This window comes from Triticum urartu, chromosome 4A (assembly GCF_056163025.1).
Source record: "Triticum urartu cultivar PI428250 chromosome 4A, HENAU_Tu73, whole genome shotgun sequence".
NCBI classification, from domain to species: domain Eukaryota; kingdom Viridiplantae; phylum Streptophyta; class Magnoliopsida; order Poales; family Poaceae; genus Triticum; species Triticum urartu.
This window is the reverse complement of record NC_141876.1, coordinates 97119294-97144233: the sequence shown is the minus strand read 5'-3', so window position 1 is coordinate 97144233 and position 24940 is coordinate 97119294. Positions and strand designations below refer to the sequence as shown.

The 24940-nt window shown below is 49.1% G+C and overlaps 2 protein-coding genes, 1 non-coding gene and 2 pseudogenes across 3 annotated transcripts; 1 reads left to right on the top strand and 4 right to left on the bottom strand.

The window, feature by feature from the left end:
* Positions 1-586: 586 nt before the first annotated feature.
* Positions 587-2512, bottom strand: LOC125550920 (MEIOTIC F-BOX protein MOF). Its single transcript, XM_048714041.2, has 3 exons — positions 1377-2512; positions 1106-1261; positions 587-1014 (listed from the first exon to the last, which is right to left on the bottom strand). Exons 1-3 carry the CDS (start codon positions 2286-2288, stop codon positions 835-837), a joined length of 1248 nt encoding a protein of 415 aa, XP_048569998.2. The 5' UTR covers positions 2289-2512; the 3' UTR covers positions 587-834.
* A 1262-nt stretch (positions 2513-3774) lies between these two features.
* Positions 3775-7336, bottom strand: LOC125554643 (uncharacterized; annotated as a pseudogene).
* Positions 7337-10406: 3070 nt separating this feature from the next.
* On the bottom strand, positions 10407-11935 carry LOC125554645 (histone deacetylase 19-like). Its single transcript, XM_048718137.1, has 2 exons — positions 10916-11935; positions 10407-10793 (listed from the first exon to the last, which is right to left on the bottom strand). The coding sequence occupies exons 1-2, from the start codon at positions 11933-11935 to the stop codon at positions 10407-10409; spliced, it is 1407 nt and encodes a 468-aa protein (XP_048574094.1).
* Positions 11936-14084: 2149 nt separating this feature from the next.
* On the bottom strand, positions 14085-18606 carry LOC125550922 (putative F-box/FBD/LRR-repeat protein At2g05300). The gene is made up of 3 exons (XR_015600436.1): positions 17444-18606; positions 17053-17208; positions 14085-16965 (listed from the first exon to the last, which is right to left on the bottom strand). It is a non-coding gene; the product is annotated as a putative F-box/FBD/LRR-repeat protein At2g05300 (transcript).
* On the top strand, positions 15105-15627 carry LOC147974956 (uncharacterized; annotated as a pseudogene).
* Positions 18607-24940: the final 6334 nt, after the last annotated feature.

The following is a 24940-nucleotide window of genomic DNA, read 5'->3' as shown; positions in this document are numbered from 1 at the left end:
ATCGGTAAATAAAAGAGGAGGTAGATGCATGGGATCACTCACCGTATGTGGGTGCTGCTTCGCCCGGCCGTCGGCGGCGCGGTTCTTCCATCTCCTCCGACGACGGCCGCCGTGCCGCAGTTCCGCCTCCGCCAGCGCCCTGGAACGATCGATAGAGAAGGGAGACGAAGCGGTGGGGAGTTACAATGGGCTGCCAGCGATTTTGGGGTACCTATACGCTTATTTGCAAAGCGCTCTGTTCCCGCGTCTCTAGGGGCTTTCTGCGTAAAAATTAAGAAACCCACGAGGTTTTCTGCAAAGTGACCGCACACACGCCTCGCTGGAAGGCCATGGTCGCTGACAGCGGGCCCATGCCACGCTGGCGTCTCCACATACGGCTGCGTACGAAGGGAGTGACTGTATTTGCACCGTTTAGCAAGTTCCGTGACCACAAACGCGTATTTTGCAAGTTCGTGCACCAAAGTGACCATCCAATGCAAGTTCTAAGACCGTGGGTGTATTTACCTCAAAATAATGCTATGACTCAAAACACAGAAATAAATATGATGACACATCTACCAAATTTGCCTGTTGCATCCCACGAGAATAAATAAAGAATGCATGTCATAATGCAAATCAAACAGCTGTACATCATCTTACTGATCATATTTTTGTTGCATGACAATACCGGCCCACAAATAAGTTTATCACAAAGTGCTGGGGTTCTACCATGGAACAAAATTGGGATGTCTGTAACTAACACTTATCAAACTATCAAGACATGTTTTCATTGTTTGCTTTTGTATAACTTACACAGCATGAAGAGTGAAGTTATTTACAGTAAAATCATACTTGCTACAGCTTTTGGACATTAATTTTCTCCAGGGATTTGCTGCTGAAGCTCAAGGTCTTCAAAAGATTATGAACCTGCTCATCAATCATTTGACATTTAACTTCCACTATCTTCAGGTACTTCAGCACAAGGGATTGTTCCAAAAAGTCATTGCCTTCCAATTCCATATCTGATTTGGGTTTCTATAGGAAATAAAGTACATTTAAAGATCAATCATGGATCATAGTTCCGTAAAGGCAATACACATCATACTTACTTAGAAGATATATATACCTTACAGACTTGAAGAGTGAGTTTCTCTAGAACTGGTGCGTAATGGAGAAAGTGCAGTAGTGTTTGTAAGTCAGCAACTACACACCAGTCACTGAGTAACAAAGATTTTAGCTTACTGAATGCAGGGCAGTATTGAAGATCCCTTTTGAATGTAACCTGTGGAAAGCACAAAGAAGTAAGAACAATAATATGTAATGTTCATACAAGATGAAATGATAATGCAGTGGATATGAAATTTGAACATGTAAGCTCGAATGAACTGCAAGCATACCATTTTAGAGGAAGCTATCAATTCCAAACATGTAACGCTGGACAGACCCACAAGATGCACAGAGACATCGGGTGTATAATCATTGTCTGGATACATATAACACATCCCACATTCACAATCTCCAAAGCCACCTTTATCACAGAAATCACAGTATTGCTCATTCTGGTGGCCAAGATTCACAGTTGCTGTTTCTAGTAACGGCATGCTTTCAAGGACTGGAGTCACACCAATACAATCATTTAGCTGCAGTGAAATAAGACTTGGAGCAGATATGAGAGTTGGGTGAAGTCGCCAACAAAGCTCACAGCCCATGATGCTAAGTTTTTTCAAGGATTGGGACAAGATATGATCAGTATCGATGACACAATTAGTGATCTCTAGATCGTTCAACACCGAGCAGCTCGAAAAATCAAGCAAGCTATCTTCCAAGAAGACACCATTGAGCTCTAATCGCCACAGGTGCGGGGAGAAGAGAGGTCGATTGTCCAGTCTGAAGATTAATGGTCCCTGAGTGGCTGGTAGATTAGCGTAGAGATGGACTTGTAGCAGCCGGGTATGGCACTTCAAAACACGCCGAATCCAGAGGTTAACATGTGCGTCCTCAAGTTGCAATAACCCACGGAGATCGAACTCGCACTCGTCGATAGTGGAGCCGCGGTCTCGGGGCAGAGTCAGCTGGTCGACAAACTCGTTCAGCTTCTCGACACGCCGAAACGCGTCGACGTCGGTGATGCGCAGGCGAGGGATGAGCCTCCAGATGTGGCGCCAGCGCCGGGCGAGCACGCACGTCCGCACGGCTTCCCGCGCCTCAAGGAAGCCAAGCGCGTGCTGCAGCACGGAATCCGAGAGGGCGCTGAGGTGGTCTCCGGTGCTCGACGGCGACACTTTTGTGGTCTTGCGCCGGTGAGACATTTGGCCGAACAGGTGGCGGGCGTCGGTTCCGCGGAGGAACAATCTACGTCAGCGGCAACTGGAAAGAAGCGAGACGGTGTCACGCCCCGATCCAGAGGATTTGGGAGGAGGAGAAGGGGATCGGGATGAGGAAGAGAGAGGTAGGTGAGAGCGAGAGAGGTGGCATCGATGCCGTCTCCAACCAGTCGTTTCGGTTACAAGTAAGCCACCCCTGGCTTCACACGCACGCCAACACTTGTCTTAACACCCACGCATACACTTGGCCGCCAGGCCCCACGGTGACCTGGTCGTTGCAAGTGGCTAGCTGCACTTGCACTGGTTAGTCCGCTGCAGGTTGGTCTGCAGGCGTGACATTTGCCCCCTCTTGAGCAGCTTGAGCTTCCTCTGCCCAAAGGGGCGCGTCCGGATAACGTTGCCGTAGCACGTAGTAGTCCTCCCAGGTTGCAAACGACGGCGGCATGGTGCTCCACTGCACCTGTACTTGGACGACTGGGGTGTCTCCCTTCTTCATCATGCGGCGGTCCAGAATGGCAATCGGAGCACGGTCCGCGGCCGTGAGGTCCGGTATCTTGGGCAGCTCCGCGAAGACCAGAGTGTAGTCGGGGACGAATGGCTTGAGTTGCGAGACGTGAAAGACGGGGTGAATACGGCTGTCCGCCGGCAAGTTCAGGCGATATGCCAACGTGCCAACGCGCTCCGTCACCGTGAAGGGTCCGAAGAACTTGTACGCCAGCTTGCGATAAGGGCGGTTGGCGACGGATGACTGGGTGTACGGTTGAAGCTTGAGGAGAACTTGCTCGCCCACGTCGAAGGCGCGCTCGGCGCGGTGACGATCTGCTTGTTTCTTGAAACGCGCCTGGGCGCGCGCGAGCTGGGCGCGCAGCAGCTCCCTGTGCGTTGCCCAGTCGATCTCATCTGGCGGCGCATCCGCGGGCATGTTGGAGTTGACCGCTGGCATGCCGCCGAGGTTGGGCTCCCGGCCGTACAGCGCCTTGAACGGGGAGCAGTTGAGGGAGGCGTGGTGCGATGAGTTGTACCAGAACTCCGCTGCAGAGAGCCACCGGCGCCATTGCTTGGGTGTGTCGTGGACGGAGCACCGCAAATACATCTCCAAGCACTGGTTGACGTGCTCCGTCTGGCCGTCCGTCTGGGGGTGATACGCCGTGGAGTACAGGAGCTTGGTGCCCGCGGCGCTGAGGATCTCGCGCCACATCGCGCTGGTGAACACCTTGTCGCGGTCGGAGACGATGGATTGCGGCACGCCGTGGAGGCGAATGACGTTGTCCCAGAAAGATCTGGCGACTTGAGCGGTGTTGAAGGGGTGGCGGAGAGGGACGAAGTGGGCGTACTTGGTGAGCCGGTCGACGACAACCATGATCGCGTCGTAGCCATCGGACTTGGGCAGCCCCTCGACAAAGTCCATGGTGATCTCCTGCCAGGGCTCTTGTGGAATTGGGAGCGGTTGCAGCTTGCCGGCCGGATGCGTCTACTCGTGCTTCGCATGCTGGCAGATGCCACACTGCCTGACAAAATCTTCGACAGCGCGTTTCAGGCCGGTCCAGGCGAACAGCTTGCGCACCCGGTGGTAGGTGGCGGTGGCGCCAGAGTGACCCCCGACGGCGCTGTGATGCAGTGCAGCAATGAGCTTCGTCTGAAGCGCGGTGTTGGCGCCGATCCACAGACGTCCCCGCTGCCTGATCACACCTTGCTACAGGGTGCGACCCTGGTCGTCGGTGTTGCAGAGCGCGAGCTTGGCGAGCAGTTCTTGCTCGTCGGCGTCTGTTTCATACGAATTTGCCACCTCCTGCAGCCATTGAGGTTGGCACACGGACAGAGCGTCCAACGACAGAAGATGCCCCACCCTGGAGAGCGCATCGGCCGCGCCATTATCCGTGTCCTTCTTGTAGCGAAACTGGAACTACAATCCCACCATCTTGGACATGGCTTTGCGCTGGAGATCAGTGACGAGCTGTTGGTCTCCAAGCGAACACAAGCTCTTGTGGTCGGTGAGGATCTCGAATGGGGCGCGCTGGAGGTACGGTCGCCACTTGTCGATGGCCATCATGACCGCCAGGAACTCCTTTTCGTAGGCTGACAACTTCTGGTTGCGCACGCCCAGGGCCTTGCTCAGGTACGCGACGGGGTGCCCATCTTGGACCAGCATGGCTCCCACACCGGTGTCGCACGCGTCCGTCTCGATGGCGAACGGGCGCTTGAAGTCAGGGAGAGCGAGCACGGGCGTTCTCACCATGGCCTGCTTGAGCATCTCGAACGCGGCCTGCGCCTTGTCGTCCCAGAGAAATCCCTTTTTGTGAGGAGGCGCGTGAGCGGCTTCGCGATGATGCCGTAATGGGGCACGAACTTGCAATAGTAGCCGGTCAGGCCGAGGAAGCCGCGCAGCTCGGTGGGCGTGGTGGGCACGGGCCAGGCGCTCATGGCACTGGTCTTGCTCGCGTCAGTGGCCACGCCGTCCTTGGAGATGACGTGCCCCAGGTACTTGATCTTCTATTGCGCGAACGAGCACTTGGAAGCCTTCGCGTACAGCTGGTGTTCGCGGAGCAGGTCGAGGACGATGCGCAGGTGTTCTTCGTGTTCCTGGAGATCGAAGCTAAAGACCAGTATGTCATCGAGGAATATGATTATAAACTTATGGACATGGCAGCCGAACACCGAGTTCATGAGGCACTGAAACATAGCCGGCGCATTGCAGAGGCCGAACGGCATCACTCTGAAGTGATAATGCCTGTGGTGTGTTTTGAATGTCGTTTTCTCTTCGTCCTCCTCGCGCATGCGAATCTGATGGTACCCAGCGCGGAGATCTATCTTGGAGAAGTAGGTTGCTCCTCCCAGTTCGTCGAGCAGTTCATCGACCACCGGAAGCGGAAACTTGTTCTTGACTGTCGCTGTGTTCAGGCGCTGGAAATCCACGCAAAAACGCCAGCTGCCGTCCTTTTTCTTGACCAACAGCACCGGCGCTGCGTACGGGCTCAGGCTATGTTTTATCACTCCGGACTGCAACATCTCTTGAACATGCTTCTCAATCTCGTCTTTCTGAGCTGGTGAAGCGGTATGGCCTTGTGTTAATTGTAGTAGTGCCGGGCTCCAAGTTGATGGCATGATCGTATTGCCTCTTAGGCGGAAGGGTTTTGGGTTCAGAGAACACGTCCTTATATTCAGATAAGAGTTTCTGAATATTGGCCGGAACTGGTTCAGGTTCAGGTTTTTCCACTGTTTCCACCGTAACCAAAGCTGCAGTCCAGATATCATTGGCCACTTCCATTCGGTGCAGTTCATATGCATCGAGCTGGGATATTGGAGGCAAGTCTGAGGTACGCACTCCTTGTAAGTGTACGCTCTTGCCCTGGGTGTCGAAGTTGATGGTTTTGTGTTGCCAGTGACAGTTCATGGGACTGTGAGCCAATAACCAGTCTATGCCCAACACTCCATCATGAGCATCAAGTGGAAGGACGCGTAGATCCGTGTGAAATGTGTGTCCAGGCACTTCCCAAGCTAATCCTCGCACGATTTGAGTGCACTGGAGTCGTTGCCCGTTGGCCACGCGAACTGAAACTGGAGGCAGTTGTTCTGTCTGGACTGTCAGACGAGAGAGGAAAGCTTCGCTGATGAAACTGTGTGTGCTTCCAGAATCAACCAAGAGCAACATAATTTGATCACCCACTTGAGCTCGGAGACGAATTGTGGATGGTGTTTCCTCCCTAGAGAGCGCTTGCTGGGATAATGAGCAGCACTCGGGTTCTTGTAATGCCGGTGCATCAAGCAGTTGCAGGGCTGGACTGTGTCATCTGAAAGGATCTCGCCGAAGTCGCCGACCTCAATCATCAGGATCTGGCCGGTGCGTTTGCACTGATGCTCTCTGGAGTACTTGTCCCCGCAGTGAAAACAGAGGCCGTTCGCTCTTCTGAACTCGCTCAGTTGGCGCTCCCGTGCATAATCATCGCCCCCTTGCCGTGGTGCAGGTGCGGCGCGGGCTGGAGCGGCGGCGGCTGGTGGTGCAGCTGGTGGTGGTCGCCCCACTGGTGTGATGCGCGGACGCGCTGTGCGCTGCTTCTCCAACTCTTCTTCCTGAATGCGAGCCAACACTGCGGCCCGAGTGATGCTGGTAGGTGCTTGTAATCGCACACCGAGGCGCAGCTCGTCCTTGAGGCCGATTAGGAACTGTGAGATGAAGAATTTGGTGCTCAAGGTCGGATCCAGAGCGAGCAAATGGTACATGGCTGTCTCGAACTGATGGCGATAAACCTGAACACTTCCTGTCTGCCTTAACTGAATGAAGTTGTGCATCTGAACCTCGAACTCCTCTGGACCAAATTCCTCTTGCACTGCAGCTCTGAATTGTTGCCAATTGACCCTAGGGTGCGTCTGTCGATAGGCCTGGAGCCACATTGCGGCCAGGTCGTCCATGTACAGTGCCGCGGTGGTGACCCAGTTGTGTTGTGGCACCCGGTACAACTCGAAGTAGGTGGTGCAGCGGTCCAGCTAGATGCGCAGGGCGTCGCCGTCGAACCGTGGAAAATCGTGCTTGGGTGGCTTGATGTAGTGGTCGCCGTGGCGATCGAGCTCCGAGGACGTCGGTGACCGCGCGGTGAGCAGCGGCGGCCCGTGGTTGACAAGGCGGGCGAACGAAAGTTGTGCCGCACCGTCGGTGTAGAGGGGCAGCGGCGGAGGGCGACTCGGTGGTGGTGGTGGGGGGGTGGGCGGTGCGCGGAGGAGTCCGCGGTGGCCGTGACGCCAGACGGAGATGCGGCGCCCGAGAAGGTCTCCGCGGGATCGACTATCGACGCAGCCTTGCGGGCCTCGTCCACATCGGCTTGCGTGAGGTCGATCTGCTTGGACAGGAGCTTGAGCTCAGCGGAAACTTGGTCGTTGTAGGCGACCTGTGCCTGGTGGCGTTCGTCGGCGGTCTTCTGATTTGCGTCGAGGCGGCGGATGACGGACTCGAGCAAGTTCTGCAACTTGTCTGTGGTCTCTGACATGGCGTCAAGCACGCGGCGGGTCTGCACCGAGGGCTTGGATGGTGGTGCCGTGGTTTCGCAGGATCAGATCGAACCCCGGGCAGGATTTCGTGCGAGCTCGCCGGAGCGGCGCGCGGTGAATGTTACCGATCGATCGGAGGCCAACGGTGGTGGGGAAAAAAAATTGGCTCTGAATACCAGATTGTCACGCCCCGATCCAGAGGATTTGGGAGGAGGAGGAGAAGAGGATCGGGATGAGGAAGAGAGAGGTAGGTGAGAGCGAGAGAGGTGAGGCGAGGGGAAAGTGATTTCATTCACTGCATCGATGTCGTCTCCAACCAGTCGTTTGGTTACAAGTAAGCCACCGCTGGCTTGACACGCACGCCAACACTTGGCTTAACACCCACGCATACACTTGGCCGCCGGGCCCCACGGTGACCTGGTCGTTGCAAGTGGCTAGCTGCACTTGCACTGGTTAGTCCGCTGCAGGTTGGTCTGCAGGCGTGACAGACGGTTCGTTTAAGAGAAAGCGGGAAGATAAGGGGGAGCTTCTCACTCCAAGACGACTTCACCTTACTGGCCCGCCGCAGCTTTCCCGCACGCCGCCGGCAAAGAGTAGTCGGAAGAAGACGACAGCTTCCTCCGCGCACCCGTGTGCCTCTCTGGCTCTCTCCTTTGCCTTCTTTGGGTTCTTCTGCCACTGGACTATGGACCTCAAGATTCACAATTACATACGGCTCTGCTAAAAAATCAGTCGACTGATTTTTAGTGAAGTCGCAGTCATAAAAATTGGGTGGGCCTGCTTTTTTCGTCGGGGCAGGCTTCAAGTGGTGGGCTGGGCGGAGGTCCTTTTTCATTGTGTGTTGGGCTTTATTTTGCCGGTTGTTATACAAGGTTTAGATCCGTTTCTTTTTTTCTTTTTAATCTTTTTGACGGGTTGATTTTTTTCTACAGGATGGGAACGAACAGGTAGAGTGAAGTGACTTATGTGTGTCTTTTTGTTCTTCAGTTAGTAGCAGTTCATAGGCCTCGACTTTTTTTTATTTTTTTCTACAATTATTTTTATTATTTATTTATTTTTCATTTTATTTATTTCTCTGTTTAGGTTCATACATGACTGTTAAATCTCAGTCGACTCCCTGGCCATTAGATCATTGTTGTTTCAAGATCTATGTAGTTATGTCTGTCTTATATTCAAATCGATTGCTTAGGTGCGCGATGGGCCAATTTCCTTTTCTTTTGTTGTTTCTTTTGGCTCGTGTTGGCCAAATATGCGCTATGGGCTGGGCTTGAGAGGTTTCATTTTTGTCTAGTTTTGGGCTTAATTTTTCGATGGGGAAACAAAACGTCTAAAGAGAGGGTGGGGAAGGGAGCCCCTAGTCGGCGCCTTCAGGATGATTTTTGACAGGTTGATTTTTTTCTACAGGATGGGAACGAACAGGTAGAGTGAAGTGACTTATGTGTGTCTTTTTGTTCTTCAGTTAGTAGCAGTTCATAGGCCTCGACTTTTTTTATTTTTTTCTATAATTATTTTTATTATTTATTTATTTTTCATTTTATTTATTTCTCTGTTTAGGTTCATACATGACTGTTAAATCTCAGTCGACTCCCTGGCCATTAGATCATTGTTGTTTCAAGATCTATGTAGTTATGTCTGTCTTATATTCAAATCGATTGCTTAGGTGCGCGATGGGCCAATTTCCTTTTCTTTTGTTGTTTCTTTTGGCTCGTGTTGGCCAAATATGCGCTATGGGCTGGGCTTGAGAGGTTTCATTTTTGTCTAGTTTTGGGCTTAATTTTTCGATGGGGAAACAAAACGTCTAAAGAGAGGGTGGGGAAGGGAGCCCCTAGTCGGCGCCTTCAGCGCGGGTTAAACAACTTGGCGCCTGCACGTTCTTGATTGGGCCGGTTTGAAATCTGGCCCATTACCTGCTGAAAACAACAACGTGAGAGCTGGTATTCGAATTCCCCACCTCACGTCCACAGACTAACAAAGCAACCACTGGACCAAGCACGTCTTGGGTGTCCGCTAACAGAAAACAGTACTAGTTATTGCTTTTAATAAAACGTTAAATTAAATTTAAAAATCACTTGAAAAGTTCATAGGTTTTGAAAAAAGCTCATCAATTTTTAAGAAAAGTTCACAAAAAATTTGAAAAAACTCATCCATTTTAAGAAAAGTTCACAAAAAATTAAGACAATTCATCTATTTTGGAAAAAAAATCATCAAAATTTTAAAAAAAAGGTTGATCAATTTGAAAAATAGTACACTGAAGTAAAAAGGTTCATCAATTTTTTGAAAAAAAATCATTGAATTTGAAATAAGTTCATCGAATTTAAAAAAAGATCATTAAATTTGCAAAATAGTTCATCCATTTTTAAAAAAAATCCATCGATTTTGAAAAATTGTTCATGAATTTGAACAAAAGTTCATGGGTTTTGGGAAAAGGTTCATCGATTTTGAAGAAAAACCAAGGAAGAAATGAAAAACCGAATGAGAAAAACCATGATTGCAGAAGGAAATAAAAACAGCAAAATGAATATATTTCACAACCGGTTGGGATGGCTGAATGGCTAGTGCCATTCACTTCGAACACGAGGTCGGTTTGAAAGCCGATCGCAAAACATTTTTTTGCGAGTTTGCAGAAAATATAGGGGCCGGCCCAGCTTGGGGCGCTGCAGGCGCCTGTTTGCAAAATACTCCCTCCGTTTCTAAATATTTGTCTTTCTAGAGATTTCAGCAAGTGACTACATACGAAGCAAAATGAGTGAATCTATACTCTAAAATATGTTTATAATTCTATACACATCCATATGTGGTAGTCTATTTAAAACCTCTAAAAAAGAATATTTAGGAACGGAGGGAGTACAAAGTAACAGGCGCCTACAGCGCCAAATAGAATTTGCCTAATACTACAAGTGGGTTTGGATAGCAAGAAAACATAACACGTGACACAGGCCTTACTAGACAACCGAGAAAAACAAAATGAGAAACGAGCCGGACTAGCCATCGCTACAGAAGCTGAGCGCGGCGCTGCTTCACGAATGGTGAAGAGTTTTCTGATCGAACGGTCTAGGAATTGAATGAAACCAAAGTATTTCTCAGCTAGCTGAGATATAGCAAAACCAGTATCTGTTTGTACGTCTAGCATTTTTGCGACGACAGTCTCTTCCGGCCCAATTCAACAAAAAACCTGGCGAGGTCCACGTTGTCGCAAAGCCGGTGCAGCCTCACCATGGGGTCTTCTTCTTCATCGTCGTCGTGGTGGCAGAGCTCGTCGACGTCCATGCCTTGGGCCGCCGCGCCGCATGGCTCGTGGAACTGTATGCTCGGCGCGCAGTTGATCGCCGAGAGGTGCTCCAGGGCTTTCACCCTAATGGCGGCCGCGTCCTTATTCTCCCCGCTGCTGCGGCTGCCGGCCGCCTCCGTGCGATACTGGAGCTTGTAACCCTGGCTCCTGTAGTAGTGATCGTACGGATGGTGTGGTATCTCGTCGGCGATCTCGTCTTCCTTGCCCACGGCCACCGCCGTCTGTATGGAATGGATGCAACAGACGAATTAAGTTAGAGATTGCTCGTTTGCCATTAGATAGAGCTAGCTAGTGTTACTTTGATCAATCACGAGTGAGTTCATGCATGCATGTGCGTACGTACCTCGTAGCACCAGCAGGAGGCGACGTGGTTGATGGTGTAGCCGCCGCCGCCGAGGAGGAGCAGCGGCGCGTTGAATCCCCGCAGGTACCTGACGCACTCGGCGTGGCCGCCCACCGACAGCTCGAGGCCAGCGAGCCGGTCGCCGGAGAGCGAGTCGGCGCCGCACTGCAGCACCACGGCGTCCGGCTGGAACACCTGCATGGCCTTGCCGACGATCGGCTTGAACAGCTCATGGTACCCCTGGTCGTCCATGCCCGCCTTGAGCGGCACGTTGAGGGCGTGGTACCTGCCGGCCCCCTCGCCGACGTCGTCGATGCTCCCGGTGCCGGGGAAGAAATCGGTTTGGTACTGGTGGAAGGACAGCGTCATCACCTGGTTGGAGCCCGCGAAGGCCTTCTCCACGCCGTCCCCGTGGTGCGCGTCGATGTCCACGTACAGCACCCGCCGGAAGCGGCCGAGCAGCTGCTTGATGGCCAGCACGATGTCGTTGACGTAGCAGAAGCCGTTGGCGTGGCCCCGGCACGCGTGGTGCATGCCGCCGGACCAGTTGATGGCGACGTCGTGGTCGCCCCCGCAGAGCGCGCGCGCCGCGGCCAGCGACCCGCCGGCGTAGCTCAGGCAGTACCCCATGAGGCCGTCGATGACGGGGTTGTCGTTCGTGCAGGCGCCGTCGACCAGGCGGCGCACTGGGCCGATGCCATGCTCCTCGGCCGTCCGCCGGAGATCGCCGTCGCTGATGTACGCGGCGGGGGTGAGCCTGCCGAGGAGGTCGACGTATTTCTGGTCGTGGAACGCGAGGAGCTCCTCCGGCCTGGCGGGCCTGGTGCGGAGGCGAGTCATGTGGTTGAGGAGGCCGTAGGAGGCGACGAGGGAGTGGGCCATCGCGACGCGGCGGGGCACCATGAAGTGTCGCTCGCCGTAGTCGACGTTGCAGATGCCCGGGTCGTAGTAGTAGCACACGCGCCGCTTCCTGCCGTCGGGGCACGACGGCGACGGCAGCGAGTTGGCGCCCATATCCATGGCTGGTTCTTGATTCCAGAACGAGAGAGAGAGATCGTGATTTTTCAATCAATTGCGACGAAAGAAATGCGTGGAGAAAGAACGTAGCACGCGCGTTCGCATATATGTAGAGCGAGCTCCACATACACATAGTCTGAGGTGGAGTCGGTCGCGGTCTCGAAGACGAGTCGGAACCTGTTCACTTCCAAAGCAACGGAACAACCTTTTTTTTCACTGGCGTACACACTTCCGTGTTGTTCTCTGAATCAAGGAGACACATTAAAGTGACACCTCAATGTCCGAACTGCGATCCAGGAGAAGAGTGTGTGAAGCGCACGCCCGTCCGCTGTAAAAAAGTCAAAAGAGATATGGACGCTACTTGCCATGGATGACATTATCAGTAGATCATGCCGGGCCGTATCTCGGGATTAAATCCTCTTCAATCCCTGCCAAACCCCCTTCAAATCCCTCTCAACTGAACACAGCCTGAAAGAATTTTATGTATTCAGCCGTGCTCTAACGAGTAACGACAACAGATAAAAATGTCTCTACCTATTCTTACTCCCCACGTCTTATTTCTAAAGTCCGAAGTTTCGACTATGTCTGTGCGAGGTAAAGCTAAACGTCCATGCCGCCTTTGATGCAAACCTATCACATGCATCAGTCAAAGCTGTGATACATGACAACAATGGAGAGATGATCGTCGCAGGTCACAAGCAGATAGAACGGGGCCAGGCGTTATATATGCTGAAGCCATTGGTCTTCTGTTTATCCTTTCTTTAGCAGAGTCCCGCTGAAAACGATGAAAGAATGAGGTCGATCCCCAGAAACGGCATCTGCTATCTTCGACGATTGTTACCACTTAACTTTTTTTCGAGAAAACACAGGAGATCCATGCGTTTCATTCCATTGAAAAGAGAGAGTTTGTAATTACAATCCTCCTAGAAGGCGGTTTCACAAAGAAAGTAGATGCTAGTGCACATCTCATGAGGTGGGCAGCACGACTCTAAGGCCAGCAGTGGCCCAGAGCCTGGCTTCGGCCTTGATCCTACTCACTAAGGCGTGAACGGACGGTTGCACGCGGTCGAAGATGCAGTCGTTTCAGTGTTTCCAAATCATCCAGGATGTCAGAAGCGTCGCGGATGCAAGCCCCTTGCGCATCAGCTGGGAGGTGTCTTGCCTAGCGTTGAGCCACCAATCGAGTAGGGAGATGTCATTGGCCGGCGCTCGGCAGGTCATGCGCATCCAGGAAAGGATCTCGTGCCAGACCTGCCGCGAGAAGGGGCAGGCTAGCAGGAGGTGCTGCATCGTCTCCGGGGCCTGGTCGCACAAGGGGCACGCCGTGTGGTGCTGAAGCCCATGTCGATCAAGGCGGTCAGCCGTCCAGCAGCGGTCAAGGCTGGCAAGCCAGAGAAAGAACTTCACTTTCGGCGGCGCCCAACTCTTCCAAGTGAGCTTCCAATGGTTGCAGGCGATTGATCCGTGGACGGATGCGAGGTAGGCGGATTTAGCAGTGTAGGTGCCGGCCTCAGTCCACTTCCAAATCAGCTTGTCAGGCTCGGCGGAGAGGGCAATACCCTTGAGGAGTCGCCAAAGCAACAAGTACTGGCCGATCTCGTGAACGCCCAGGATGCCGTGGATGTCGCCTGCCCAGAGATGGGCCTGCAGGCCCTGCTCAGCGACCGTCCTATTCTTCCTTCGCCGTTTTAGGATGCACGCGTGCAGCAAGGGCGCAATCTCGCGAACGGAGCGTCCATTGATCCACCGGTCCTCCCAAAATTTGGTGTTGTGGCTGTTCCCAATGGACGTGTGGGTGCTGGCGAAAAAGAAGGCCTGCTCCTCAGCAGAGAACTGGAGGTCGAGACCAGTCCAAGCACGTGCCCGTCGGTTTTGCTGAACCAGAGCCAACGGGTCCTGAGCGCCATGCTTGTTACCACTTAACTTAGCATGTGATTTTGTGCAAGAAACATTCAAACATTGCCATAGGGAAGTGAATACTTTCGCTCATGAACTTGCTCGGATGGCTAGATTTTCTATTACCTGTGAATGGATAGAAGAGCCTCCTATAGTGGGTTGATTCCTCTACTGAGTTATCTGACGTAACCTTGATCGCAGCTTAAAAAAGATGGATTATGCTTTCAAAAAAAGGCCAAGAACTTTTACTTGCAAGTGCAAATCAAACAAGCATGAATTGACAAGCAGGCAAATCAGAAAGTTCTACAACTTTGGACGACTCAGTTTCTCTCACATACTCAACCAATTCTCAAAGTCGCCACAAGTTACATGAAGGCTACGAGTAACGGAGTAAGGATTGTTGTTATGCCAGGTTGAACTATATCAGTATATTTATATCTAAGTAGCCAGTATAATCAGTTTAAAGCTCCATTTCTATGAGCATGAACATGCAGTGAGGTTCCTGCAAACCAAGACAATATACTTCTTGATAATTGAGAGCTAGCTGGTTGACCCATCATCATAATCCCTAATCTGTCGCAAAACTGAACCCTGTAAAAAGATGACAAGAGCACGGTAAGTTCTGATAATATAACCAGAAAGTAAGCCTATACAAACTTGCTAACATGACCTTGCTTTGGGAAAACTGGAATTGTTCGGATTATTATAAAGGAGTTTAACCAAAATACTAATATCACATCCTACCAATTTTCCCTACATCACAGCCATCAAAAGAGCACCTCAAGCGGAATCTTAGTATACAAATCTTGTCTCTAGTGAAGATGTGTTGATTTCCTCCAGTAATAAGGACTGAGAAGAGAGAAGTGGCACATGATACGGTCGTCTGGGTGAACAAACCAATAATGACTTGAAGTAGAACTACAAATCTGGAACAACCCATTAGTTAGTAACTTCAAGCAGAAATAAAGCCGTGTACTAGAAGCACCAACACGAAGAACTGCAAAACTTTTATATTCTCGATGAAGATCAAATTGCACTAGGTTCTCTCCCGGTACCAGTCAGCAGAGTATTAGATATTTAAAACAAAATACTATTTTTGGAATTTCCTGATGACATTTGCAGTTGGCAACAACAACAAAGCCTTTTATTCTCATTCGCAAAAAAAGCCTTTTGTTCCCAAACAAGTTGGGATAGGCTAGAGTTGAAACCCATAAGATCTTGAAACCTAGTGATGGTTTTGGGCTTTTGGCACGTGCATAGCTAACTTCCATCTTCCATGCACCCCTGTCCATGCACCCCGGCCTACATCGCCACCTTCAATGGCTCCACGGGCTGCGACGCTTGGAAGCTCACATGGAAGAACTGGGCACCCCCGCGCGTCCGATTCTTCCACTGGCTCGCCCGCCGCGGCCCACCCCGCGCGATGCCCCCTTTGCGACCAGACCCCCGAGACCATGCACCACCTCATCCTAGCTTGCCCCTTTGCCCGGCAGATCTGGTACGAGGTGCTGCATTGGCTCCGGCTCCCCTGTGCCCCGCCTGACAGCGAGACCTCTCTCAACGACTGGTGGTACACGATGCGGCAGCACACCCCCAAACCCATGCGCAAGGGCCTCGCCTCCGCGACCCTCCTCGTCCCATGGATGATCTGGAAGCATCGTAACGACTGCGTCTTCGACAGAGGACGGTCCTCGGCGACCGACCTGCTCACGAAGATCAAGGACAAGGCCGCCCTCTGGGCCAGAGCCGGCGCCCTAGGGCTACGAGCCATCGTACCGCAAACTTGGGACGCTCACTGATGTGCCTTTGGGCACTGTAATTCCCTCCTTGGAGGATTGTAACTAAAACCCTCTTTCTTTCCAAAGCAATGAAATGCAAGCTCTCTTGCGTTTTCTCGAAAAAAAGTACCAAGTTGAGAAAAGGTGGAAGATCAAGTGGGCACCAAGATAAGGACCGGTGAATTTGATAGATGTGTAAGTACGTAGGAGAAGAAAACAGAAAATCCAAATGATTGACTATGGGAGCACCAGCTACATAGGCACCACCCTGCACCGGAAATCCGGAATGCATATTACATTTTAGAGATATTTGTAATAGCTTCTGAGCGCTATCAGTTCCTGATTGATGTAAGGATCAAGTACTTCAACTCAAACATCATATCAACATGAAAATATTGTTAAGCTTTATCTTCTAACATACTGTAAACTCAAAAAAAAAGAATAAAATCAATACCTTTATGCATCTACAATGTCACACTCGTTTTGCTAGGCAGCAAGGTAGAATCGCTTCTTTATTTTGAATTTTGATGTGTATTTCAAGGCAACAGCCAAATAGTAGATATAATTTGCAGATTCAAGAGAGCTGTTACACACACAATTTAACATCTATTATCCAAATTACGAACAGAACCTATGACATAAATAATTTCAGGTATGTTGCTGCCAAACATAAAATCACACTAGGTTTCATTTCTGAGAATAAATCAGATTAAATTCGTACTGTTTACCCCTACATAACCCAGTTCTTTCTCAACCAATCAGATATCCTAATTCTAGCTATAACAATATAAACATAAATTTTGCTTGTTTAAGAAAAACATAAATTTTGTAAGAGCACAACATATGAGCTGTTACGAAATGAATTAAATTTTCCATTTTAAGAAACAATGCTAAAAGAGTAGGACCATCCCAATAGTGATAAACTGCTGACGGCCTTCACATGTGTGAAATAATTTGATACATAATATGATCTTGTGCATAAATGATGATTCGTTTTGATACATCTCTAGTACTGTTTTGGATAATAGTTGCTACAAAATGAATGCATAATTACCATTTTCTTAACCAATGCTAAAATGTCAAAACATAACTCCTAGTTATTGACTTCTTCAGTCATTGCTTTGTGACTAATATAAACAGATACAATGTTATAAAAATAAGCATGCCAAAATATCCATATTTAACTTACATGGAATGGAATATTAGTGTTCGTTCTTCTGGATACTGAAGTTATCAAGAGTCAGCATCTTTGAACAAATGTGAACCACTTTCATCAACCTTTGTGCATCTGAATTCGACAGTTTTAAGGCGTAGAGATTGAAGGTGACTTTCTTCCATATTCATCATAGGCTTTTGATCCTACAGCCGACAAAACTATCTTTAGGTCAATCAACCGTGCATCATAAGTTTGGTAACACATCAACTATGAGATTAGAATGCACGCACCTCATGCAGGAGAATAATGAGCTTCTCTAAAACTGGTGTATGGTGAAGAAAGCAAAGTAGTGCACAAAAGTTACGACCAACAACCGACTCATTGAGTAGCAAGGTCTTTAACTTGTTGAATATAGGGCAGCATGCCAAGTCTAGCTTGAAAATATGCTGCAAAAATAAAGAACAAGTAACGGTTTCATTCATATCTAAGATACAGGTGGGGAGCCCTTCCCTCCCCATGAAAGTTAACCAACTTTCAGGAATATGTTTACTGAAATAGTAGTATAGTAACTTTAAGAACAGAACTGGAGGCACCAACAAAGTAATGGCACACATACAAATGCTGCGCAATAGTGAATGGCGAATAAGGCCAGGAATTAATAAGGAAGGAATGTAAACATACCACTCCATCTGCAGCTTCCAACTCCAAATGAGTAGCATTGGTCAAACCGCTAAGAAGCACACACTTTCCACTGCCGTCAGGATGATTAGAACTGCTATCTCCATGGTAGCCAAACCATCGATGATCTAGTGGGAGGGAGCTAAGTTTGACAAATGCTGTTTCTAGTAATGGCATGTTTTCCAGCAAAGGAGCCCGCCAGCACTGAACACTCAGGCGCAGCGAAACAAGACCCGGGGTAGAAATCCGTGTGCGGAAATCCGGTGCAATGCTACATTCAGCGACGCAGAGGTGCTTCAGCGAGTGCGATGACATCCTCTGAGCAGAAATTATGCATAAGCTCATCTTTAGATCCTCCAACACAGGACAGCTCGAGAAATCCAAGGCATCATCGTCCAGCTCTACACACTGAAGCTGCAGGGTCGTCAAGCACCGGGAGATCAGAGGCACGGCGACGAGCCGCAGCGGTTCGGTTGTTGGGCTGACAAGGACCCTGAGCACCTGAACGTCGCACACGACAGCGTGCCCAATCCACTCCTCGACTTACCGGACCGGCTCCTTGGCGTGGACAAAGGGAAAGGGTCGAGCATGTTGCGCCGGAAACGTGCAGAGCTCGACCTCGCGCAGGCTCCAGGCGGGGCGCAAGAGCAGCATGAAGTTGACGAACCTGTTGAACTTGGCGGCGCTGCTCCAGCTGCCGGCGTCGGTGATGCGCAGGTCGGTCACGGACTTCCAGAGCACGCGCCAGCGGCGCGAGAGCACGCACGAACGCACGGCCTCGTGGGCGGGGAGGAGCGACAGCACCTGCTCGAGGATCGCGTCCGGGAGTGCGCTGACGTGGTCCTCCGCGTCCGCTTCCTTTTGCTTCCTGTCGGTGCGCGTCTCAGGCATCCCGTCGAACAGGTGGTGGGCACCGGCGCCACGGCAGCGGAGAAAGAGGAGACGATTCGCCGAAGCGGCGATGAACACAGAGGGAAACGGCAAGCTGTCGAAGCTTGGGTTCACGTCGCCGGCCAGACTCTTCGCTCCCCGGCCGCCGCCGCTCACCTGCACCCTACTCAATCCCAAGTCGGAAGAGCGCACGGTCGACAAGTCGTTCCCTTGCTTTAGAAAGTTTAGGCAACGACAAGGAGTCCATCATCCGCCAAGGCGCACGCCCTCCTCATGTCGGGTATGTGCCGCCCCACGCCGGTCAGGACAGGCTCCTCGGCCCATCGTCCGCCACAGCACTATTCCCTGAGCTCGTCCGTCACACACGAGACGTCGGATGGTTGTGACGCCCTAACTTAATCGTGCACTAATCATACATGTAAATGTGCACAATCAAAATCAAAGACTCACGGAAAGATATCAAAACATAATTCTAAAACCAAAATAAAGTCATACAATCTTTATATTACAAGTCAGTAGTCTCGAGGGCTCGAATACATAAGCTCGAATACAAATGAGTCAGGGGAAGTAACAATATCTGGATACATACATAAGGTAAACAAGTCTGTCTTAAGAAGGCTAGCACCAACATCAACAACGATTGAAAAGGCAAGGCCTCTTGCCTAGGAGCCTCCTAACTACTCCTGGTCGTCGTCGGCCTCCACGTAGTAGTAGGCACCCTCGAGGTAGTAGTAGTGGCATCGGGCTTCTGGGATCCGTCATCTGATCGTAGCAATCGAGTATAGGGGAAAAGAAGTAGCAAAGCAACCATGAGTACTCATCCAAAGTACTTGCAAGACTTACATCAGATCTATGCTAAGTATGCATCGGTATCAAAGGAATGGGGCTATATCTTTGGATTGAACTGCAGAAATGCCAGAAGAGTAGGGAAAGCCTAGGTTATTGAAGACTAGCATCTTGAAGCATCTTGCAGCATCAGAAGATAGTAGAGTAACATAACATAAGTAATAAGTATGTTGTAGTATCGCCCAGAGATCCTTTCTCGACTCCCTGCGAGAAAGCAATCTTGAAACCATCATATTCATTTCACATCTCTGATATCCAGTTCTAGTTGTATAGATCGGGATACAACTCTGAGCGTCTGTTACCGTGGACACGACTATTCGAATAGATTAACTTCCTTCCAGGGGTGCACAAACTTACTCAACATGCTCGATTAACTCCGGCCGAACACACTTTCTTGGGTCATGCCCGGCCTCGGCTGATCGACATGTCGTAGTCCTACCTAGGCTCAATAAAGAGGCCAGCACGCCGGTCTACATCCTAAGCACGCAGGGGTCTTGGGTCTCCATCGCCATTTGCACTCTTGCACGTTGCGTACGCGGCCTGGAGCAGACCCAAGCCCTTATACAAGCGCAGGTGGTTACCGTCCAACCGGGCGTGCGCCGCTCAGTCGCTGACGCCCGAAGAGCTTTTGGAGAATCGTACGACGCCGAGTGCCCATACTTATTCCCGCGTGGTGGTCAGTGCGAAAAGGCCAGAGGCCTGCTCGGATCACATATCCAAACCGTAAGTGTCTTGGGAGCGCGCGGTAACGACCAATGACCCATGATATGTGGTCCCGTCGCCCCGTCTCACAGACTTACGGCTAGGGCTAATGCTCGGTCGTGCCATGTAGTTATCTCGTGGGTACGCTCCAGGTCAACCTGACTTCACATCACTCGTGGGTACCCCTCAGGGCCGACCTGATTTCATCATGGTTCTAGGGTAAAGTCAAAGTAACCGTGTGTCCATAACACCAAGGGGGAATCCGAGGAATCACCCTCGATGGATTCCACTTCATGTAACTGTCAAGGTGAACTTGGAGGAATCACCATCGGGGTTCACTCTTGATGCATTGCATGACAGAGTCGTTATCGGAGGTGGTGAAGGAGAAATCACCATCTGTAGATCATGACCGATTAACTACACTACAGAGATCTCATCGGAAGTGTTATACGAGGTATCACCCTCGGCACTCGATAGTAACCCTGCAGTGTCGTACAACTAAGGGGGTGTGATGTGATGTGTCGGGCTCAGGGTGTCGATCACGTTGATCGAGTCATCGGTCATAAAGCAAGGGCAATAGGGACAAGGTGAGGGGTCATTGGTGGATCACTAACCAACCTATACTAAGCATATAGGATAAGCAAGTAAGGTAACAATAGCAGGTTACAAAATCATGCTATGCATTAGAATAAGATCATACAATTACAGTTGCAAAATCTAATGCAAGCAAGAGAGAGAGAAGGAAATGAGCGGTATAGGAATAATCAAGGGGGTTTTGCTTGCGTGTAAGCTCTGCTGAGAGTGGCTGAACGTCAGGAGTGTAGTCGTACTCGGCAGCAGCGCCGGTCTCGACGTCTAACGGAGTGAAGAGGGGGAAGAAACAATAAATATAATGCAAACAATATGCATCATGATGCATGACATGACAATATGCAGTGCTAGGGGTGACCTAACACGGTACTACATGTTTTCCCAGCGTTTGGCATTTTTCGGACAGATGAATCAAAGGGGAAGGATCCATGTTCATCATGCTAGAGGCATGTGACAGACGAACGAATTGCATATTTGGATTCGTTATCTTTTTCCGAGAACCTTTCATATAAAAATTATTTTCATCTGACTTATAGATTATTTAATATGATTTTTTTCAAAGATTTAAGTATTTTCTAAAATTATTATTAATTCAAAAATCAATTTAATGTGTCAGCATAACGTCAGCAGTCAGCCCAGCTGGTCTAGGTCAAACCTGACCACTGGGTCCCACATGTCATTGATAGAAGGGTTAACAAGGGTTTAATTTTAACAAAAAAGTTAATTAACCGCTAGGGCCCACATGTTAATGACTAATTAAATTGACCTAATTAGTTTTAGAGGGGCCCACCAGTCAGTGATTGGAGCTCCAGTCAGCACCGTTGACTGGTCAAACCAGCCAATGGGGTCAGCTTGGCCCATGGGGTCCACCGGTCAGTGACACTCAGGTGTGAAAGTGCAACTATCCCTGGGTGGTTTTGGTAATGATTAACAACATATAGCTCATTGAGATAACACTATTTCAAGATAAATATTTCAGGAAAGCTCAATGATTGGCATGGCATGGATTAGAAAGTGTACCCCTGAAAATGCTAAGGACAAAGATTGGCTCCAAGATCAAAGCACAAGACTCTACATTTTATTTTTAGTGATCCAAGATCACATTGAGTCCATAGGAAAAGCCAATACTATCAAAAGGGGGTGAGGTGTTGCTTAATGAGTTTCTTGCTCAAAATGCTTAGTGATATGCTTCAAAAACCCTCAACTACTTTCTCATATCCACATATGTCCCAAACCAAAAGTCAAACTCGGCCCCACCGAAACTTTGTATCCGGCGCCACCGAGTTCTCTTGACATAGCCACTGCCACAAACCATAGTCACTTCGGTCACACCGATAGGGATCTCGTCTCACCGAGATGGGATTGCAAACTCTCTGTTTCCCTTCGTAACGTTTCGGTCTAACCGAGATGAGCGATCGGTCCCACCGAGTCTGCAATGCAAACTCTATGTTTCCTTTTCGTAACGCTTTGGTCCCACCGAGACGAGCGAATCGGTCCCACCGAGTTTGCCTGACCAACTCTCTGTTTGTCTATTACCAAAATCGGTCCCACCGAGTTTGTGTAATCGGTCCAACCGAGATTACGTTATGCCCTAACCCTAATGATATCGGTCCCACCGAGTTGACATATCGGTCCCACCGATATGCCTAACGGTCACATTATGAACCAAATCGGTCCGACCGAGTTTTCTAATTCGGTCCCATCAAGTTTGGTGATTTGTGTGTAACAGTTAGATTTTGTGTGGAGGCTATATATACCCCTCCACCCACTCTTCATTCGTGGAGAGAGCCATCAGAACATGCCAACACTTCCAACATATATTTTTTGAGAGAGAACCACCTACAGTTGTGTTGAGGTCAAGATATTCCATTCCAACCACATAAATCTTGATCTCTAACCTTTCCCAAGTTGATTTCCACTCAAATCATCTTTCTACCAAATCCAATCCTATGAGAGAGAGCTGAGTGTTGGGGAGACTATCATTTGAAGCACAAGAGCAAGGAGTTCATCATCAACACACCGTCTATTACCTTTTGGAGAGTGGTGTCTCCTAGATTGGCTAGGTGTTACTTGGGAGCCTCCGTCAAGATTGTGGAGTTGAACCAAGGAGTTTGTACGAGCAAGGAGATCACCTACTTCGTGAAGATCTACCCTAGTGAGGCAAGTCCTTTGTGGGCAATGGCCATGGTGGGATAGACAAGGTTGCTTCTTCGTGGACCCTTCGTGGGTGGAGCCCTCCGTGGACTTGCGCAACCGTTACCCTTCGTGGGTTGAAGTCTCCATCAACGTGGATGTACAATAGCACCACCTATCGGAACCACGGATAAAAAATCTCCGTGTCTACATTGCGTTTGCTCCCTTCAAACTCCTCCCTTTACCTTCATATGCAATTGTTTTACATTCTGCTGCTATACTCTTAGAATTGCATGTGTAGGTTGATTACTTGATTTGTGCTAAGTTGCTAAAATCTGCCAAGACTTAAAATTGGGAAAAGGCTAGATTTTTATTTGGTCAAGTAGTCTAAGCACCCCCTCTAGACATACTTTCGATCCTATAATTGGTATCAGAGCTTTGGTCTCCATTTGCTTTGATTTTCATAGCTTTTGGTGATCACAGCCTTGGTTTCACAACCTAGGAGAGTATGGCGTCTAGCGAGGGAAATTACCACCGTAGAGGTCCTTACTTTGATGGTACTAATTTTGCTAGTTGGAAGCATAATATGAAAATGCATATTCTTGGACATAACCCCGCCGCTTGGGCCATTGTGTGTATTGGCTTGCAAGGTGAATTCTTTGATGGGAGAGAACCGAACCGTGAAGCTACCGCAGAAGAGTTGAAGATGCTACAATACAACGCTCAAGCTTGTGATATTCTCTTCAACGGATTGTGCCCCGAAGAATTCAACAAAATCAGCCGTCTTGAGAATGCAAAATAAATTTGGGATACTTTGATTGATATGCACGAAGGTACCGACTCTGTCAAGGAATCCAAATTGGATGTGCTTCAAAGTCAACTTGACAAGTTCAAAATGAAGGATGGTGAAGGTGTCGCTGAAATGTACTCTAGGCTTGCTCTCATCACAAATGAGATTGCCGGCTTAGGAAGTGAAGAGATGACCGATAAATTCATCATCAAGAAGATCCTAAGAGCCTTGGATGGAAAATATGATACCGTGTGCACATTGATACAAATGATGCCCAATTACAAAGACCTCAAGCCAACAGAAGTCATTGGAAGAATTGTTTCTCATGAGATGTCACTCAAGGATAAGGAAGAGCTTCACAACAAGTCAAGCGGTGCTTACAAAGCCTCATGTGATGCTCCCACATCATCAAGTGAGAAACAAACCTTCAATGAATAATTGAGCCTAATGGTAAAGAACTTCAACAAGTTCTACAAGAGTAGAAGCAAGGAAAGAAGTTCCAAGTCAAGGTCCTACAATAACAAAAGATCTTCAGGTCATGAATGAAATTCCTACAATTGTGGAAGACCCGACACTACTCCAATGAGTGTACGGCTCCCTACAAAAGAAGAGAAGATTCTCCCAAAAGAAGAAGTAGAGGAGAAGAATCACCACCGAGAGAGAGAAGGAGTAGAGATGATCGTTATGAACGAAGACCCTCTCGGAGAAGCAAGGATTCAGAGAGGAAAGACAAATCATCAAAGAGCTACACAAAAAGAAGACATCAAGCTCATGTTGGTGAATGGGTATCCGGCTCCGACTCCGACCATCACTCCGAAAGAAGTTATCACTCCGACTCCGAATATACTCAAGATGAAGGTGTTGCCGGTCTAGCACTTGTGTCAACCAACTCCTATGACATATTTGACTCACCAAATGAAGGAATTGAAAGATGCTTCATGGCTAAAGGTCCAAAGGTAATACACCCGAGTATGTTGATTTCAATAGTGATGAAGATGATTTGCTAGGAGATGATGATTTACTTGTTGACAACTCTAGTTATAAGAACTATGATGAACTTGCTATTAATCGTGATAATCAAGATAAAACGAATGACAATGATAAGGAGAAGATTGAGCGTCTAACTAAAGAACTAAACACTCTTAAGTTAGCTCATGAAACTACCTTGGAAGATCATCGAGAACTTTTAAAGACTCATGAGAAGCTACGCTTTGAAAAGCTCAACCTTGAGCAAGAGCATGAGTTCTTAAAAGCAATAAATGACGATCTTCTCAAGAAAAGTTCTTCTTACATTGCTAAGCGTTTACTCTTGTCTACTTACATGACACAAGTTAAATCTAGCAATAAGAACAAGAAAGATTCTTCCTCTAGTAGTAACAACAATCATGCTAAATCCAATGTTGTTGCTTCTAGTAGTTCTCTTGATTCCATTAATGATTCTCTTAGCCAAGTTACACTTGAGCAAGAAAATATCTTATTGAAGGGAATTATAGAGAAAGGTGTTTACAAGAGTCTTGCCAGAAGTAGCAATTTGAGGAAATTGTACG